Source organism: Tamandua tetradactyla, chromosome 19 (genome assembly GCF_023851605.1).
Source record: "Tamandua tetradactyla isolate mTamTet1 chromosome 19, mTamTet1.pri, whole genome shotgun sequence".
NCBI classification, from domain to species: domain Eukaryota; kingdom Metazoa; phylum Chordata; class Mammalia; order Pilosa; family Myrmecophagidae; genus Tamandua; species Tamandua tetradactyla.
Genome location: NC_135345.1, coordinates 8,859,774 through 8,880,283, shown reverse-complemented (window position 1 = coordinate 8,880,283; position 20,510 = coordinate 8,859,774). Strand labels below are relative to the sequence as shown.

Here is a 20,510-nt window from a genome sequence, read left to right as displayed (position 1 = left end):
CTAATTTTATTATGATTTAAAAATAGTTGCAAAGAGAATGTATGCAAAGGACCCCAAATGTCAATATTCCTCAAGAGCCTTTAAAATATTTATAACCTTTGGACTAGACAATTCTAAATATAGGAAATATTTTACAAACATTTATAAGAGAAAATGTTATAAACACTCTACACCCAACAATAGGAAACTAAGTTAATGGTGATACATTTACTTGACAGAATACAATACAGCATTAAAATGACATTGACCAAGAGTGTATAAATATGTAGGGGAAAACATTTATGCCATGTTGTCAATAAAAAATAAAAATGGATCCAGAATTTAATATGTTGCATCATCACAAATAGGTATAACAACAACAAAAATAAAAAGAATTTTAGGTATCAATAATGGCTAGAAGAAATACAAGATGTTAAAAAGTGATTAATTGAACAATGTCACCATAGGTGAATTTTTTCCCTCCCTTCTTCCAACATTTCCAGATTTTCTGTAATCATCATGTATGAATTTATAATAAGAGAGAACAGTAAAGTTCATTAAAAAAAACCTTCAAAATGATCGCAAATAAAACTGTACCAAAAGAAATATATCATCTTTACATTGATCCATGCATGCATTTCCTTCCAGATGATAAAAATAACTTTGTTCAAAATTGAATATATTTAGAAATACAATATAAACCAAATGTGATTGTACCTATTCTATAGTTATCTGTTCTGGGAAGGATGGAACTTAAGGTGATTACTACAAGAAAAAGCTGAGTGTAGTAACATGATCAACAACAAATAGAAAATGCCTTTTATGAAAAACAAACTGGATCTTTTTTTTTTTCCCGACCTAGGATCACATTCTTCCAAAATGAGGTCCTCGTTTTAGAAGTAGACAATAACTGGGGCTTGCTGAGAATTAACTAACCAAGGACAGATTAAAGCCACCTGACCCATTTTGATCTATCGTGTTTATCTTCAACCAAGATGATGAACAATTCCAAACCGCAGGAAACACAATGGTTGCAGACAAAGAGCAGCCCTTCTCCTATTTGTAAGGCAATATTTGTCCACTCTGGCCATCCCCAGGTGGCCCCAGTGAACTCTCTTGTTAGCTGGCTCCTCCAGCTTTTGCATGGAGCCACGTCTATGTCTTACAATAGACCTCAAAGAGGGAGGCGGCTGCGTGCATGCGGTAGAAAATAGAGAACGGCATCGCCAGGTTGACCACAATGATCCAAGGTTCAAAGCCAAAGACGATTTCCTCCAATCCGTTGTCATACTCTGGGCGGCAGCCAAAGGCAGGGGGTATCCAAAGCTGCAAGAGAAGAGGAGAGAGTCCTCTGACCATTGGGTCCTTTCCACCCCACCCCCCCGATTCCGTGGTGGACAACCTCCAACCACCCCGGAGGGTCCACGCAAATCCCAGGCACCAGGTGAGTTGACTTTGACTCACCGAAAACCAGAGAGTCGCACCTGTCACAGTTGGACGACCTCCTGTCCCTACACAGCCTTTCTCACCTCGGAGCCCACCAAATCCACTGCCTGCCTCTCCCCCCACCCCCATGCTGCTTCTCTCTCACTCACCCCCAGGTAATCAGTCCTGAGTGAGCACTTTCAAAACTGTCCAAATCTCTCCATCCCTACCACCCTCACCTTGGTTTGGGACTCAGGATCCCCCCACCTGCAGTGCAACTCCTCCTCTTCACCTCCTCTTCACCAGGTGCCTCCAATCTACCCTCCAGGTGGCTGCTGGAATGATCTTTATAAAGCATGCGTCTGACCTCATTGCTCTCCTGCGTATAATGCACTAGTGGCTTCCAATTGCCGCTGGTGAAAATCCAAATTCCTGTAACAATCTGCCTTTCCACCCCCACCCATCTACTTCTCCATGTTCCCCTCCTCACATCCCCGACTCCAGCCTCCCAAGTCCGCAGCCCCCAAAATCACATTTCTCTCCAAATCTACAGGCCTTCGCTCCCACTGCCTCCTCTCTCAGGAATCCCCCACCTTTCCTCATAGACAATATCCTACAGTCTTCCAAGTCCAAAGACATCACCCTTCCAGGAAGACTTCCTGGATCTAACAAGCCTTGGCAGGACTCTTCCCACGTTCCCACAGCCCCCTGGGTATTCCTTGCTTGTCACTGCCACTCTCCCCCACGTCCATTGAGTTCTGAGAGCAGGCAGAGGCCCAGGACCCAGCACAGTGTAAGGGCTTTGTGAAGATAAAGGCACAAAGGACCTGCAAGAATCCCCATTCCACAGATGGGCAGCCCGAGGCTCAGAGTAGGAAAATAATTCTCCCCAGGCCACACAGGTCATCAGCAGAACCTCTGGGCTCCATGACTCTGACATCAGCCCTCTGCAAAGGGCTGGCAGAGGGAAAGAGGCTGCAGGGGATCCCCGAGGCTGGCTCTGCTCCTGCCTCTCTGCCCCATCCTTTCCAAACACCTACAGTGCAGGGGACACACCCCAGGGCCCTAAGTCAGGCATTGCTGCTTGCCTGGCACTGTCTCATGCTTTGCTGTTTAAATCTGTTTAACCGCAACTGCTTACGGCCCACTCACAAATTTGTTGGCTCAGCAACGTGGCAGGCACAGAACTCCTGAGGGGCCCCAATCCACTTGGTGAGCTTTAAGGCTGCTCAAGAACCAGCAGTGAGCTTGGAGATGCAGACCCAGGCCCCACCTGCATCCCCACCAGCCAGGGGAGGGATTCAGACCTGCGATTGTGCCACCTGTTGACTATTTAACACCATCCCCAGCCTCCCTTTCCTCATCTGTAGGATGGGAACGCTGACCCCTGCCTCAGGGGCTGCTAAGAGAGTAACACGAGAGCTAAGTTGACCAAACCTAAAGCCATGAACCTATTTTTTTTATTGTCCATGGACCCTACATGCTAATCACCCCCTCTCTGTCTCTCTGTCTCCATTCTTCATCCTTTCCCACCTCTTAAATTGCCGGGATTCCTCAGGGCTCCATTCACTTCACTCCCCGCTTTGCACACTTGGACAACTCTCCCCCGTCCCGGGGCAGGGTAGGCAGCCTTTAAGGTGGCCCTGTGACCAAGCCTCCTGGAGGCAGGCCCTTGTGCATTCTCTTTGCTTGAGTTAGGGCTAGAATTCACTTCCAACAAACAAGGTGGAAAAGCTGTGGGGTCACATCCAAGATTAGGTTCCCAAACATTCCAGCTTCCATCTAACTCCTCTTCACTCACTCGCTCTTAGGAGAGCTGCCCCATAGGGAGACCACGTGGCAGGGTACCGAGGGCCTCTCCACCCCCGCCCTGTTCAACACCCCATGAGGAACTGAGTCCTGCCAACAGCTGCGTGAGAGAGTTTGGAAGCAAACCCTCCCACCGCAGTCGGCCCTTAAGATGATGGCAGCCCAACCTGCAGCAGTGGCATCAGCTAAACCACACCTGGAGTCCCGGTGCACAGACATGGTGGCATGATAGAAACCTGTTGTTTCAGGTCACTAAGCTGTGGGGTAATTGTTTATGCAGCTATAGGTAGCTGATACACGTGGCTTTCATTAACATCTATATTCAGGACACTCCCTAGTTTTTAGCTCTATCACTTTGGCTCCACAACCCTTAGGAATTTCTTCTATGACTCCGGCTGGTTCTTTCCAGTATTCTTTGCTCAGCCTCTTAAATGTCAGGCAGTCCTAGGCTCATTCCAGGGTCTATGTCTCTTCTCTATGCACATAGCCCCTGGATAATCTCATCCAATATAGACTTGAGACTTCCCAATCGAATTCTCCAGCCTGGCCAACTATCAAGAATCCCAGGCTCATGTATTCCACTGGATGCTTGAGTGTCTACAATGTATTGCAAACTCAACATACCTTCTTCATTTTCCCTCATTGTATCAGTGACATCTTCCACCCAGTTGCTGGGTGAAAAGTGCAGGTGTCATCCTTGTTTTCCCTCTTACACCCCTAACCATCCATTGCCACCCAATCCATCAGTGAGTCTTGACTTTTGCATCTCCCAATCTATATCCTTAACCCATCCATTTGTCTCCACCCCCACCTGCCTGGGCCACCATGCCCTCTCCCCTGGATCACTGCAGTAACCTCCTAATGGATGTCCTTGCTTATACTCTAGGCCCAACAGCCCATTCTCCACTCAGCAGCCAAATTAATTTTTATGTAAATCAGCTCACATACATACTCAGATTAAACCCTCAATGTCTTCCCAACATACTTAAAATAAAATCTAAACTCTTACCCAGGATTCTAAAGTGCTTTGTTAGCTGACTCTTTAGAAGTCCGTCTCCCTTCTATGACCCCAGCCACCCAGGCCACTTCCTCTTCCTCAAACAAGAGCAACTCATCCCACCTGGGGTCTTCTCTAGCTGTTCTCCCCATCTGGACCACTCACAGCCAGCCCTTCCTTGTCGGTCAGTTCTCAGCTCTAATGCCATCATTTCAGAGAGAACTTCCCTTCAATCTGCCTGCCCCACCTGATCTACCTCTGTAATTCTCTTCATGACATGTTAACATAGGATGTTTTTCTTATTTGACTATTTATGGTCAGTCTTGTTGCCTGTAAAATTCATAAGAGGGTTACTGCTGCCTCATTATCACTCAACAATGTAGGCACTCAGTGGACATTTTTTGAGAAGAAGAGGGAGGAAGGGAGGGATGAGGGAAAAGAGGAAGGGAGTACTGGACTTCTTTCCTGAAATCCAGACCTTTATATCTGCTGTTAAAAGGCCTCAAAGTCCCTGTGTCTGGGTAGACTCCGTCACTGCTTGACCCACAGAATATGGCAGAAAGGGCTCCAAGCAGTTTCCAAGGTCAGGCCTTAGGAGATGGGCAGCTTCCACTCCCTTTCTCCTGGTACATTTGCTCTGGGGCCCCAAGTCACCCCATAAGAGGTCTGACTTCCCTGAGGGTGCCCTGATAGAAAGCCCCATGTCAGTGCTCCAGTCAGGAATCCCAGCTGAGTCCAGCCCTTCAGCCACCCCCACCAAGGCACCAGATGATTGGACCTCCCAGTCCAGCCACCAACCCCAGTGGTGCCAGGAGGAACAGGAGAATTGCCTAGCCAAGCCCTGGCAGAATTCCTAACCCACGAATCATGAATGTAATAAAATGCTTTTGTTATACATTGGGGGTGGCATAGTATACAGCAATGGGTAACTGAAACATCCTATTGGCTATGTCCACTTGGATGTCCACTAGGAAGACTAACCTCCTAGTCTTCCTTCCATGCTGCACCCCAAGCCTCCTCCTTCTCTGGAATGTCTGGTCTCCATGAGGAGCACTGCCATCCATCCAGGAGCTCAAGTTGGAAGCTGGGGAGTCACTCTTGGCATCTCCCTCCCTTCATGTCCACATCCAGCCACTCACAGCTACTGCCAACTGGACCCTAGGAAGCTCTCTGGAGACCCCATCCCCAGCCACCATGACCACTCATGCAATTACCGTCTCTCACCAGAGCCACTGCAAGAGCGTCCCCTACTCCTGCCTGAGCTCCCTCCCTCACCCTCCAACTATTTTTCCACTGTGCAGCTAGAAGGTTCTCCTTAAAACATCAGATCCTGTCACTGCCCTGCATAAAACCCATCAATGATTTCCCATTGCGTTCAGGGTTATATCCCAGCCTATAGTCACAGTGTATAAGGCCCTGGGTGGTCTGCCCTGGCCACCTCGTGTTAATCTCATGCCTCTCTCCCCCTCACTCTCTGTGTCTCAGCCCCATGGATTTCCTTCCCATTCCTTAAGCCCATCAAGCTTTGGTTTGCATCCATGCCTTCCTCCTACCTGGGGTCTCTGCCCAGAGTGTTCCCCATCCTCCCCAACAACCCCTTCCTTCCTCAGAAGAAGCTCCAAAGTTTGCACAGCTCTCTGAATTTCTCTGTCACTGTGTCCTTCACCTTTTAAGGTCCTAATGACACATCTCATTGACACTCAACAAACGTTTCCACTTACTTCTCAGTTTGCCTAGTGTTCATGCCACCACCGACTGATTGCCCCAGCACCCTAACTGGAGCCTCTCTACTGGCTCTAGGTACTGGTAACAACAAGACTGTCCCCTGCCCGGTGACTTTAACTCAACATAGAATCAACCACAGGGTTTTAAAGCTCTGGGTATGGAGAGCTAGAGGCACCTTGAGGCATCATCCTGTGATGATGTCCATCCTCAGCTGGTTTCCCAGGAAAAGAGCCTCCATGGGGCTAGAGCACAGAGACAGAGGCAGAATGGATCTTCCATCTCAGCCTGAGCCCTGGCCCTGGCTCTCAGGTCTCAACAGACTTGTTGCCACGTGGGTACCATGACAGAAGCACCTCACCTCACTGCTTCGATTCTAGTGTTCCAGCAGGGCTATTTTTGTAGAAGCTGGTCCAGAAATGCAAGCCAAGTATTTTACCAGGCAGTCAACCAGAGAAGCAGCAGGGGAATGTGGCTTTCAGAACTTGGTAAAAAGAGACCTGTTCATTTCCTAGGGCATGGACAAGAACCACGTCCTTTAGCGGAATGCTAGAGTGCATTCTGACTTCATAAGAATGTGAGCTCAAACACCCCTCTATGGAACCCCACTGTAATTGCTAATATCTAGTACACCCATCTCTGTTTAACTCCGTTGTTCACTGCTGTGCCCTGAGCTCCTGACATAGTTCCTGGCACACAGCAAAAGCTCATTAAAAGTCTATTAAATAAAAGAGGGTTTTCCCAGAGCCAAACTCTCCTGCAACACTTCTCCCTTCAATCTCCTCATAATGTCTTCCTCTTGGGAATGGAACCAAGGCCCACACGATCCAAAGCAAGAATCCAGATTTGGTCGGCAGACATGTGTCTTTCTGGCTTCACTCAGGCTAATTTTGTGGCCTTGGGCTAGTATAAAAAGTTGCATCCCCTGAGTACACAATTCCCTGGTCTGGGGTCTCTTCCCTGAATTTCACCTAACCAGCTCACTACAGAAGCCTCCATGGTGCCAAGGGCTACTGCCCTCTCCTTTTTGCCAAGCCTTGCCATCCATCTTCTAGGTATCTCTAGAAAAATCCCAACAGCACACAATCCTTTTCATTCCTTTTTCTGCTTTCTATCCCCCTACCTTGTTCAAGCACCACCCTTTACTACCTGGGCGGCTGCAGTGGCCTCTGTTCTGCTCTCTCTGCCTCTGGCATTTCCTCTCTCCATCTTCCCTGCACGTGGTGGCTAGATGCTCATCCCAAAACACAAGTCTGATCATTTCTTCCCTTGTCCTCAGCATAATGCCCCAACCAAAGCCTGTCTCACTGGACCCTCCATCCTATTTCCCACATTGCTTCTCAGTGTATCATGTGTGTAATTCACGCTAAACTGCTCTCTGTCCCCCAAATATGCCACAGTGTCTCTTGCCTCTGTGTCTTTGCAAATTGTGCATTCTCTTGCAGAAATGCCCCTGCCTTGACCACCCAGTAAACTTCCAACTGTTCCTTGAGGTTGACAGACAATATTGAGTAAACAGCCCTACCTCCTTCTTCTCCCTTGCTAACTTCCACCATTGAGACTGAAAAGCAAATTATCCACTTCCCCAACTTCACTTGCAGCTAAGCATAGCCATGTGACATGGGTCTTGCCAATGAGACTTAAATAGAATGATACTCAGTCATCTGTGACAGGTTTTCCTTTCTCGCACCAGTCCTTCCCCATTTATTCTTGAATTGAACCCAGAAGGGATGCCTGGTGCTGTAGCAGCTATCTTATGACCACATGGCAACAAGCCACCACACCAAGGATGGCAGAGTAGAAACATAAGCAGTGCCAGGATCCTTGAATCTATAGGCAGCTGTCAGGCCAACCCAGAGCAAACAACCTCCAGAATTCTTGAGATAATAAAAAATCTTTAAGATTTACAATACCAATCCTCCCTGCACATGGTGGCTAGGTGCTCTTAATTGATACCAGGGCCAAGCTTTCTACTTCTCACACTCTTAATTGATACCAGGGCTCACCTCAACCATCCCTTACTCATCAAAGCCCCTCCCTGGATCCATGTTCCTATTATATCATCCACAGACCTCTGTAGGAGCACTTACCCTACTTGTATTATATGATTTTCCTTGTGTCTGTCACCCACAATAAGGTGACATTTTTGAAGAAAGAGATTGGTGCTTCTCACCTTTAGTTATTTGCCCAGCCTAGCCCCTGGCACACAGGAGATACTCAGTAAGTGGGCTCATCAAATAGATGTCTACATTCCAGCCTCCTCTTTTAACCTCACACTTAAAGTACATGTATTGGGCGGGCCATGGTGGCTCAGTGGCAAGAACACTTGCCTGCCATGCCAGAGGACCTGGGTTCGTTTCCCGGTGCCTGCCCATGTGAAAAAATAAAGTACATGTATTACCAAATGCCTCCCTTCCTTATTTGAAAAAGGCAAAGTAAAGTACATTGATTTAAAAATAAATAACAGTCGGAATACAGGGGTAAAGAAGACACTATCTGTGTTTTAGAACTTCACCTACTCTATGAGACCAAAGGAAGAGAGGTTTGTTTTGTCCAAAACCTAAATTTTCTGTAGCACATAATCTAACTCAACCTGTCTGGATAGATCATTTAAACAATCCAAACATAGGGGGCCAGAATGGAATGAAAGCTTGTAATTCTGTATAGTTTAATAAAATCCCAGAGTATGTTGAGAAGAAAATTGAAAAGTATTGGCAAAGTCCCTTGAGGGACTGGAGAAAAAATATGGGCTTATTAAACTTTACCACTGGGGAAATCCCTGATGCTGTCTCAAACATTGGGGACTCCCTAGTCAATAGGCCAAGCCCTTATCTTGAGGCCTGCTCCTGTGAAGTTTATTTATGTGGTGGAGAAGCTTAGCCTACCTATGCTTATGCCTAAAAGTTACTTCCAAAGGACCTCTGTTGTTGCTCAGATGTAGCCTCTCTCTCTCAGCCCAACTCTGCAAGTGAAGTCATTGCCCTCCCCCCTGTGTGGGACATGACATTCAGGGGTGAAACTCTGCCTGGCAACTTGGTATATGACTCCCAGGGATGAGCCTGGAACTGTGGGATCAACAATGCCTTCCTGACCAAACGGGGGTAAAAATTGTAACAGATAAGGTATCAGTGGCTGAGAGAGTTCAAATAGAGTCAAGAGGCTACTCTGGAGGCTACTTGTAAGCAAGCGTCAGTTAGACATTGCTACTGTCATGGTTTGCCAAACCCCAACCAAAACCATTCCTGCCAATCCTAAAGAATACCTAGGTCTTTATCTGAGATTCTGAGACAAAGGTCCTATGCACTATAATTACTTTCCATAAACTTACAACCTCCAGATGGATTCCTAGGCCAGATAAGTCCTAAAACCCAGAGGGACCAACCTCTCCAAGAATATCAACTAGTTCCATCCCCTACCCATATTATCGACAGCCCTCTCCAACATGAAAAAGTTAGAATACCCCTAAAAATTGGTAGAATGATCAAAGGAGACGGTGGAGTTATAACAGAGAAGATAGAATTTAACAAATGAGTATGACTGCTCAATCATTATACTGATATTTCTTTTAGTCTGGTGTCTTGGAGCAGCTAGAAGGAAAAACCTAAAATTGTGGAGCTGCAATCATACCAAGCTCTAAAATCTGTTCTACAACCAATTGTTGTGGTCCGCCTTGAAATTTATTGCTTTTTTGTATATATGTTATATTTCACAATTTAAAAAATGAAGAATGAATAAATAAACAACAAACAAATAAATAACGATGTCAATTACCGAAATATTACAGAGGAACAGAAAGGCTGCAATATTCCTGAGTACTCTTCTCTTGGTATTGTCCTGAAAAAAACGGGGATGGCAGGCCAGGCATGGGGCACCCTCGCAGCCCCTCTCTTCTTCCTCCTTGCTCCTGCCTTCTTCCAGACACAGATTTCCATTGAGTGAATGTGCCATGTCCCTGCCCTGGGGAGCTCCATCCCCAGCCACACCTCCATTCTTGAGGCAAGAGGAAGCAAGGGGCATTGCATTGCCACTGCAGACTGTGACCACCCGGAGAGTCCTGATGTCCTCGGAGAGCCTCTCTGGCTCCCGGTGAATGGACTCAATGATGAAGAGGTTCTGGATGTACTTCTCGACAATCACCAGGATGGAGTAGGGCAGGTTGAACCAGGTGTACAAGGGGCAAGCTTCAGCACAGAGCATGGCCAAGATGGAACCCCAGGAGATGAACCAGGAGCCAGAGGCAGTGCCCACCAAGAGGTCCGTGTCCAGTTTGCGGGCTGGGTTTTTGGACTCGTCAAGGGATTTCTCATCCAGCCTGTAAATCCAGGTCCCAAGCAGGCCTGCACCCCCCATGACCACGAGCAAGGTGATGGCGTACAGGTAGAACATGATGAGGGCAGACTCACTCTTGGTTTTGGAGCGCCCGATCTGAATCAGGTAGACCACCACAACCCCAATGGTGGTGGCCAGAACCATCAAGCCCAGGGCCGAGCCCACTGTGACCCCGTTAAACTTGAAAGGCACCTTCTGATGCGGATGGATCTCCACGTGGCGGCCAATGTTTTTCCACAGGACGTACAGCATCGTGGAAGCCAGGATCTGATACTCTATGTTGAAGGGGTACAGATAGTAGATCCCATGTGAGATGGTGGAGCAGAGGCTCGGGGGTGTGCAGTTACACTGCGGTGTGTGGTCATCTAAAACTGGGAGGGGGCAGATCACAGGGGAGGGCAATTAGCATGTTCAGGGGAAAAGTGGGAAAGCACAGAGAAACATTTCCACTTGGATTCATGCTTGAGCTTTCCCACTAATTTAAATCTTAATTTCAGAGCTTATTATGATGTTTAATATCATTGCTAAACTGGCAGTCATAAATATTTCCAAAAGAGTATCAGTTACATAAATCATGTTTTATCCGTACATCAGAATATTATGTGGCTATTGTAAGTGGTATTCCAAAAGCTTATGTATTAATATATAAAAATGTTCACAAGATAATGTGAATAACAAAAATCAGGTTCCAAAGAGGATATAGAGTATGACTCATTTTTGTAAATAATAGATGTATAAATGATCAATGATGATAATGATTAGATAATGATAATAAATTAACAGATAAATAAATGATAGAAAAATCTGGAAGGAATTAAACTAAAATGTTAATGGTGGTTATCTCTGGGCAGGAAGAGAGTTTCTGTAATCCACACAATGACCATTAAAATTAGAATGAATGTACATTCTAAGATATAGAAAATAATCATATCACAATGACAAGTGGAAAAAAGGCAAGAACAAATTTCATATCAAGTATCTTTTTAAAAGCAGGTTACAACCCACAACTGGGTTGTGAAATCAATTTAGAGGGTAGCATCCAAAATTTTTTTACCGAATAGAATCGCAATGGAATATATTAAGATGGAATGAACTGGCATAGAATGGAAGAGAATGGAATGGAAATTTGGGAGTGTCTCTGACATGGTAAGGTTAAGTAGTTAGAGACTGTTTCATGATACACACAGATATACACAAGTAAGTATCACAATATAAAAATCTATTTCTTATTGTAAATTGTAGTCCAAAAATAGATTGAAAAACACTGGTATATATAATATGATAAAAGAAACAAACAAACAAATGAAGAAACAGAAAGGGAAAGAAAGAAAAAAGAAAGAGGGAGGAGGGAAACACTACTTGGAAATACCCAGACATTATCAGTATTTATATTTTTGGGTAAGTGATACAGTGAATTTTTTCTTTATACTTTTGTCATTGTTTTATTTTATGATATGCATGTGCAACTATGCTTGTTTGAAACTGTTATGCACTTTTCTTTTTTTTTTAAAGAAAAGCTATGTTCTTTTAATCCAGTCTTGTGGGAGCAGACCTATTGTGGGGGGGGACATTTTTATTAGGTTGTTTCCTATCCAATTCAAGCTGGGTCTTAATCTTTTACTAGAGTCCTTTATGAGAGGGCACAGAGAGCTTTGAGCCAAAAGACATTTAAAGAGAGAAAGAAACCTCCCCAGGAAAAGCCAGGACTGACAGGAGCTGAGAGCCATTTTGAAACCAACCCGGGAGACAAGGGACAGTAATGTCACCAAGTGCCTTCCCCACATGACAGAGGAACCCCAGACACCATCGCCTCTCTTCAGTGAAGGTATCCTCTTGTTGATGTCTTAGTTTGGATGTTTTCATGGCCTTAGAAGTATAAATTTGTAACCATAAATCCCCTTTGTAAAAGCCAATCCATGATAGTTCCAAGATGGGGGCTTAGTGAGGTGTGGAAGTTAGCTTGTCCTCCAGAGCAGCTAGTAAATAGCCAATAATAGTACTGAACAGCTGCTGGGACCACATCAGTGACCAGACACGCAGCGTACACCAGTCTGGACAAGCTGCACCAGCTGCGATCCCAGCCAGAATTATGAGTCCCCCAAGCCTCTGAGGCTGGCGCCCCTCCCCTACAGGCTGATTCCCAGAGGGGAAAGGAAAGACACTTTACTAGCAGCAAGGGGCTGAGCTCAACCAAGCTCCACTATGGAATTAATTAACAAATTCTGACTGCTAAAAACAAGCCTCCACTCAGATAAACCTCAAATAAAAGTTGAAGTTACTAGTTTTTACCCAGGCACAGAGGGGGCAGGGCTGATGGGGAAAAAAAAAAAAACGAGTTTTTTTTTTTTTTTTTTAGCAGACAGCACAAAATGCTTGAAAAGGCCTGGACCCTAAAAAAATAGGGGGCACATAGGACCTGGAGATACATAGAGCAATGTATCCATTTAAGCTCTTGATTAACAAACCCAAGGAACAGGGCTCCTGCTCTGAAAAGGGTTTTTTTGTTTGTTTGTTTGTTTTTGCTTTGTTTCTACTGCTTAACTGCTCGTTAGATAAAACTGCACAGCTTCTCAGGCTCCAACTGCCCCAGGCAAGGGCACAATTAAGCTTGTCTGAGAGACAAAGAGGCAGGTCAGGTGAAAGGAATTAATTCCCTGGAGGCTGTGCCTCCCCCAGGAGAGGGGTGGGGCCCAGCTCAGGTGGAATCCCTCCCTCAAGGAATTCAGACCCCAGGGACTGGAAAACCAAAGCAATGAAAGCCAGCCTACAACCTCTCCTCTTTCTCAACCATGCCCCCAGCAGGGAGAGTTTGCTGAAGTTGAAGGTACCACAACACTTCATGCTGGTGGGACCTGCAGGCAGACAAGTGCCACATATTGGGAAGGAGAGGAAAAACAGAGTCTAGAGGCTTCATAGGAAAGTCTGTCAACCTGCTGGGTCTCACCCTCAGGGAAAACAGATGCAGGTGACTCTTTCCTCCCAAGAGGAGGACAGTCTGGTCTGGAAAAATCTGACTGGGGTCTAAAATATCTAAGTAGACCCTCCAAAGGGAAAAAAAAAGGCTCCATACAGGCAGGACAAGAAACAAGAAAACAAGAACTGAAAATTTCTGATCTATTAAACAAAACCTATGCTAGAGGTCTAGAATAAGCTGAACTGAATGTCAAAGAACAGATAAAGAACAAAGCCATCCAGCAAGAAAACCATAGGGAAAAGAGTGAAAACAATCTCCAGAATAAACTAATTAAGAAAATTAAATGCTTAGATTCCAGCAAAAAATAACAAGTCATACAAGGAAAATTGAAGATATGGCCCAGACAAAGGAACAAACCAACAATTCAAAGATACAGGAGTTGAAACAATTAATTCAAGATGTTTGAACAGACATGGAAAATCTTATCAAAAATTAAATCAATGAATTGAAGGAGGATATAAAGAAGGCAATGGGTGAACAAAAAGAAGAAACTGAAAGTCTGAAAAGATAAATCACAGAATTTATGGGATTGAAAGGCAACAGTAGATGATATAAAAAAATAGAAACCTACAACGTTAGATTTCAAGAGGCAGAATAAAGGATTAGTGAACTGGAGGATGAGACATCTGAAATCCGACAAGCAAAAGAAAATATAAGGAAAAGAATGGAAAAGTATGAGCAGGGACTCAGGGAATTGAATGACAACATGAAGCACATGAATATACATGTGTGTGTCCCAGAAGGAAAAGAGAAGGGAAAGGGAGGAGAAAGACTAATGGGGGAAATTATCATGGAAAATTTCCCAACTCTTATGAAAGACTTCAAATTATAGATCCAAGAAGAGCAGCGTACTCAGATCCAAATAAACATATGCCAAGAAACTTACTAATCAGAATAACAGGTATCAGAGAAAGAGACAATTTTTTTTTTTATATGGGCAGGCACTGGGAATTGAACCTGGGTCCTCTGGCATGGCAGGCAAGCATTCTTGCCTGCTGAGCCACCATGGCCTACCCAGAAAGAGACAATTTTGAAAGCAGCAAGAGAAAAGCAATCCATCACACACAAGTGAAGCCCAATAAGACTATATGTAGATTTCTCAGCAGAAACCATGGAGGCAAGAAGACAGTGGTATGATATGTTTAAGATTCTAAAAGAGAAAAACTGCCAACCAAGAATTCTATATCCAGCAAACTTTTCCTTCGAAGATGAAGGGGAAATTAAAACATTTTCAGGCAAAAAAAATCATTGAGAGAATTTGTGACCAAGAGACCAGCTCTGCAAGAGACAGATTGAAAAGGACAGAAAAGAGAGGTGTGGAGAAGATCATAGAAATGAAGACTATTAGTAAAGGTAAAAAGAGGAAAAAATTAGATAGGACATATAAAATCTAAAAGGCAAAGTGGTAGAAGAAAGTATTACCCTTACAGTAATAACACTAAATATTAATGGATTAGGCTCCCCAATCAAAAGACATAGACTGGCAGAAAGAATTTAAAAACAGGACCTATCTATATGCTGTCTACAGGAGATGCATTTTAGACCCAAGGACAAACATAGACTGAAAGTGTAAGGTTGGGAAAAGATATTTCATGCAAACAACAATAAGAAAAGAGTAGGAGTAGCTATACCAATATCCAACAAATTAGACTTCAAATGCAAAACAATTAAAAGAGACAAAGAACACTATATATTAATAAAAGGAACAATTCAACAAGAAGACATAACAATAAAATATTTATGCACCGAGCCAGAATGCTTCCAAATATGTGAGACAAACACCGAAGAGAGAAACAGATACATCTACCATAAGAGTTGAAGACTTCAATTCCCCACTTTCAGCAATGGATAGAACATCTAGACAGAGGATCAATAAAGAAACAGAGAATGTGAATTATACAATAAATGAACTAGACTTAACAGACATTTATAGAACATTACACCCACAACAACTGGATACATGTTTTTCTCAAGTGCTCATGGATCATTCTCAAGGATAGACCATATTCTGGGTCACAAAGCAAGTCTCAACAAATTTAAAAATATTGAAATCATACAAAACACTTTCTCAGATCATAAAGGAATGAAGTTGGAAATCAATAACAGGCAGAGGGCCAGAAAATTCACAAATATATGGAGGCTTAACAACACATTCTTGAACAACCAGTGGGCCAAGGAAGAAATGACAAGAGAAATCAGTAAATATCTCAAGGCAAATGAAAATAAAAACACAACATATTAAAATTTATGGGATGCAGCACAGGCAATGCTAAGAGGGAAATTTATTCCCTAAATGCCTATATCAAAAAAGAAGAAAGAACAAAAATAGAGGAACTAACTATTTACTTGGAAGAACTAGAGAAAGAGCAGCAAACTAACTCCGAAGCAAGTAAAAGGAAAGAAATAATGAAGATTAGAGCAGAAATAAATGAAATTGATAACATGAAAACAATCGAGAAAATCAACAAAACCAAAAGTTGGTTCTTTGAGAAAATTAATAAAATTGATAGACCCTTAGCAAGGTTGACAAATAGAAAAATAGAGAGGATGCAAATAAATAAAATAAAAAATGAACGAGGAGACATAACCACTGACCCTACAGAAATAAAGGAGGTAATGAGAGGCTACTATGAAAAACTTTATGCTAATAAACTAGACAATGTAGATGAAATGGACACCTTCCTAGAAAGGCATGAACAACCAACATTGACTCGAAAAGAAATAGATTACCTCAACAAACAAATCACAAGTAAAGAAATTGAATCAGTCATTAAGAAGCTCCCAAAAAAGAAAAGTCCTGGACCAGATGGATTCACATGTGAATTCTACCAAACATTCAAGAAAGAATTAATACCAAACTTGCTCAAACTCTTCAAAAAATTGAAGAGGAGGAAAGGCTATCTAACTCATTCTATGAAGCCAACATCACCCTCATACCAAAGCCAGACAAAGATACTAAAAGAAAAGAAAATTACAGACCAATCTTTCTAATAAATATAGATGCAAAAATCCTCAAGAAAATTCTTGCAAACTGATTCTAGCAGCACAATAAAAGAATTATATACCATGACCAAGTTGGATTCATCCCAGTTATGCAAAGATGGTTCAACATAAGAAAATCAGTTAATGTAATATACCATATCAACAAATCAAAGCAGAAAAACCACATGATCATCTCGATTGATGCAGGAAAGGCATTTGACAAAATTCAACACCCTTTCTTGTTGAAAACACTTCAAAGGGTAGGAATAGGGGGGAACTTCCTCAACATGATAAAGGGAACCTATGAAAAAACCACAGCTAATATCATCCTCAATGGGGAAAGACTGAAAGCTTTCCCCCTAAGATCAGGAACAAGACAAGGATGTCCACAGTTACCACTGTTATTCGACATTGTGTTGGAAGTTCTAGCCAGAGCAATTAGACACGAAAAAGAAATAGAATGCATCAAAATTGTAAAGGAAGAAGTAAAACTATCACTGTTTGCAGATGATATGATACCACATGTTGAAACCAAAAAAAAAAAAAAAAAATCCACAGCAAAACTACTAGAGCTAATAAATGAGTACAGCAAAGTGGCTAGGTACAAGATCAACACACAAAAATCTGTAGTGTTTCTATACACTAGTAATGAGTAATCTGAGGGGGAATCAAGAAAAAAATTACTTTTTCAATTGCAACCAAAATAATAAAATATTTAGGAACAAATTTAATAAGGATACAAAAGATCTGTACAAAGAAAACTATAAGAAATTGATAAAAGAAATCTCAGAAGACCTAAATAAGTAGAAGGGCATACCACGTTCATGGGTTGGAAGACTAAATATGGTTAAGATGTCAATTCTACCTAAAAATTGATTTATAGATTCAATACAATGCCAATTAAAATCCCAAAAACTTACTTTGCAGAAATAGAAAAATCAATAGCCAAATTTATCTGGAAGGACAGTGTGCCCTGAATAGCTAAAAATATCCTGAGAAAGAAAAATGAAGTTGGAGGTCTCACACTACCTGACTTTAAGGCATATTACAAAGCTACAGTGGTCAGAAAAGCATGGTACTGGCATAAAGACAGATATACTGACCAATGGAATTGAATAAAGTGTTCAAATCTAGATCCTCTCATCTATGGACAATTGATCTTTGATAAAGCAGTCAAGCCAACTCACCTGGGACAGAACATTCTCTTCAATAAATGGTGCTTGGAGAAATGGATACCCACATGCAAAAGAATGAAAGAGGATCCATACGCACTACACAAAAATTAACTCAAAATGGGTCAAAGACCTAAACATTAGAGCTAAGACCATAGAACTTTTAGAAGGAAATGTAGGGAAATATCTTATAAAACTTGTAATAGGAGGCGGTTTCCTAGATCTTACATTCAAAAGCATGAGCATTAAAGAAATAAATAGATAAATGGGAACTCCTCAAAATTAAACACTTTTGTGCATCAAAGAATTTCATCAAGAAAGTAAAAAGGGATGGACCTAGAGAACATTATGCTGAGTGAGTCTAGCCCAAAACTGAAGGACAAATACTGTATGGTCCCACTGATGTGAACCGACATTCGAGAATCAGCTTGGAATATATCATTGGTAACAGAGACCAGCAGGAGTTAGAAACAGGGTAAGATAATGGTTAATTGGAGCTGAAGGGATACAGACTGTGCAACAGGACTAGATACAAAACTCAAAAATGGACAGCACAATAATACCTAAGTGTAATGTAACTAGGTTGGAACACTGAATGAAGCTGCACCTGAAATATGGTTTTTTGTTTGTTTGTTTGTGTGTTTGTATCTTTTGTTTTTGCTTTTTTCCTTTTCCTTTTTATATATATATATTTTTTATTAGTATTATTATTTTAATTCTCTTCTCTATATTAACATTCTATATCTTTTTCTGCTGTTTTGCTAGTTCTTTTCCTAAACCGGTGCAAATGTACTAAGAAATGATGATCATACATCTATGTAATGATACTAAGAATTACTGAGTGCATGTGTAGAATGGAATGATTTCTAAATGTTGTGTTAATTTCTTTTCTTTTTTTGATTAATAAAAAAAATTAAAAAAAAAAAAAGAAAGTAAAAAGGCAACCTACACAATGGGAGACAATATTTGGAAATGACATGTAAGATTAGGGTCTAGTATCCAGAATATATAAAGAGATTGTTCAACTCAACCACAAAAAGACAAACAACCCAATTTTAAAATGGGCAACAGACATGGACAGACACTTCTCAGAAGAGGAAATACAAATGGCTAAAAGGCACATGAAAAAATGGTCACATTTCCTGGCTATTAGGGAAATGCAAATCAAAACCACAATGATATATCATCTCACACCACCAGAATGGCCATTATCTATAAAAGAGAAAATGACAAGTGCTGATGAGGATGTGGAGAAAGAGGCACACTTATCCACTTTTGGTGTGAATGTAAAATGGTACAACCACTGTGGAAGGCAGTTTGGCAGTTCCTCAGGAAGCTAAATATAGAATTGCCATGTGATCCAGCAATACCATTGCTAGGTATCTATTCAGAGAACATGAGGGCATGGACACAAATGGACATTTGCACACAAATGTTTATAGCAGTATTATTTACAATTGCCAAGAGATGGAAACAGCCCAAATGTCCATCAACAGATGAGTGGCTAAACAAGCTGTGCAATATACATATGATGGAATATTACACAGCTGTAAGACAGAATAAAGTCATGAAGTTTGTAGCAACATAGATGGACCTTGAGGACATTATGCTGAGTGAGACTAGCCAGAAACAAAAGGACAAATACTGTATGGTCTCACTGATATGAGTTAATATTAATGAACGAACTTGGAGAATTTCAGTTAAGAACAGAGGTCATCAGGAGATAGAAATAGGGTAGAAATTGGGTAAATGGAGTTGAAGGGATAAAGATTGTGCAACAGTACTGACTGTAAAAATTCAGAAATGGATAGCACAATACTACCTGACTGTAACACAATAACATGAGTACACTGAATGAAGCTAAATGTGAGAATGATGGGGGGAAGAGGGCTGGGGGCGCATACGAAACCAGAAGGAAAGACAGACGATAAAGACTGAGTTGGTATAATCTAGGAATGCCTAGAGTGTACAATGATAGTGACTAAATGTAAAAATTTTTAAATGTTTTTGCTTGAGGAAGAACAAAGGAATGTCAGTATTACTGGGTGTTGAAAATAGATGGTCATTCATATTTTAAAACTTCAAATTCTGGGTGAGACTTTAGTCTCATTTGTAGCAAATGTCTATTTGCTACAAAATTTATATTTTGACTAGTGTGTTTCCCAATTTAGCTTATATGGACAGTTTAATTGAACACCATATGTACATGGAACCTTGAATAGGGCATGAGATTTTGTAGGTTTGTCCAGGTTAGTGTGATGCCCCAATATATCCCAGAGTGATTTGAACAGTGAATAAAGAAGTATTTGCAAAGTCCCCTTGGGGGAATGGTGAGAAAAGGGGGAAATTCAGCTTCCCCATTTGGAAAATTCCTGATGTTCTCACAACCAGTGGGGACAACCAAATCACTAGGCCAAGCCCTCAATCTTGGGGTTTGTTCATATGAAGCTTATCCTTGCAAAGGATAGACTAAGCGTATTTAAATTAGGCCTATGAGTCACCCCCAGAGAACCTCTTTTGTTGCTCAGATGTAGCCGCTCCCTCTCTCAGCCAATGCAGCAAGCAAACTCACCACCCTCCCCCTCTCTACATGGAATATGACTCCCAGGGATGTAAACTTTCCCGCAATGTGGGACAGAAATCCTAGAATGAGCTGGGACTCAGCATCAAGGGATTGAGAAAAACTTCTTGACTGAAAGGGGGAAGAGAGAAATGAGACAAAATAAAGTGTCAGTGGCTGAGAGATTTCAAACAGTCAAGAGGTTATTCTGGAGGTTATTCTTATGCATTATATGGAAATCCCCTTTTTAGTTTAAGGTGTATTAGCATGGCTAGAGGGAAGCGCCTGAAACTACAGAGCTATGTTCCAGTAGCCATGTTTCTTCAAAATGATTATATAATGGTGTAGCTTTCGCAATGTAACTGTGTGATTGTGAAAACCTTGTGTCTGATGCTCCTTTTATCTACACTATGGAAAGATGAGTAAAAAATATGGATAAAAATAAACAAATAATAGGGAGAACAAATGTTAAAATAAACTGAGTAGATTGAAATACTAGTGACCAATGAAAGGGAGTGGTAAGGGGTATAGGAAAAAAATAGGGGAACAAAGGTTAAAACA

The 20,510-nt window shown here is 42.1% G+C and overlaps 1 protein-coding gene across 1 annotated transcript in view; it reads right to left on the bottom strand.

The window, feature by feature from the left end:
• Positions 1–1,134: 1,134 nt before the first annotated feature.
• OTOP1 (otopetrin 1) overlaps positions 1,135–20,510 on the bottom strand; it is a 65,952-nt gene continuing 46,576 nt past the window's right edge. The window contains exons 5-6 of the mRNA XM_077137079.1: positions 9,704–10,632; positions 1,135–1,305 (exon numbers count right to left, since the gene is read on the bottom strand). Of these exons, the coding sequence (XP_076993194.1) occupies positions 1,135–1,305; positions 9,704–10,632 (1,100 nt within the window). The remainder of the gene's footprint in view (positions 1,306–9,703; positions 10,633–20,510) is intronic.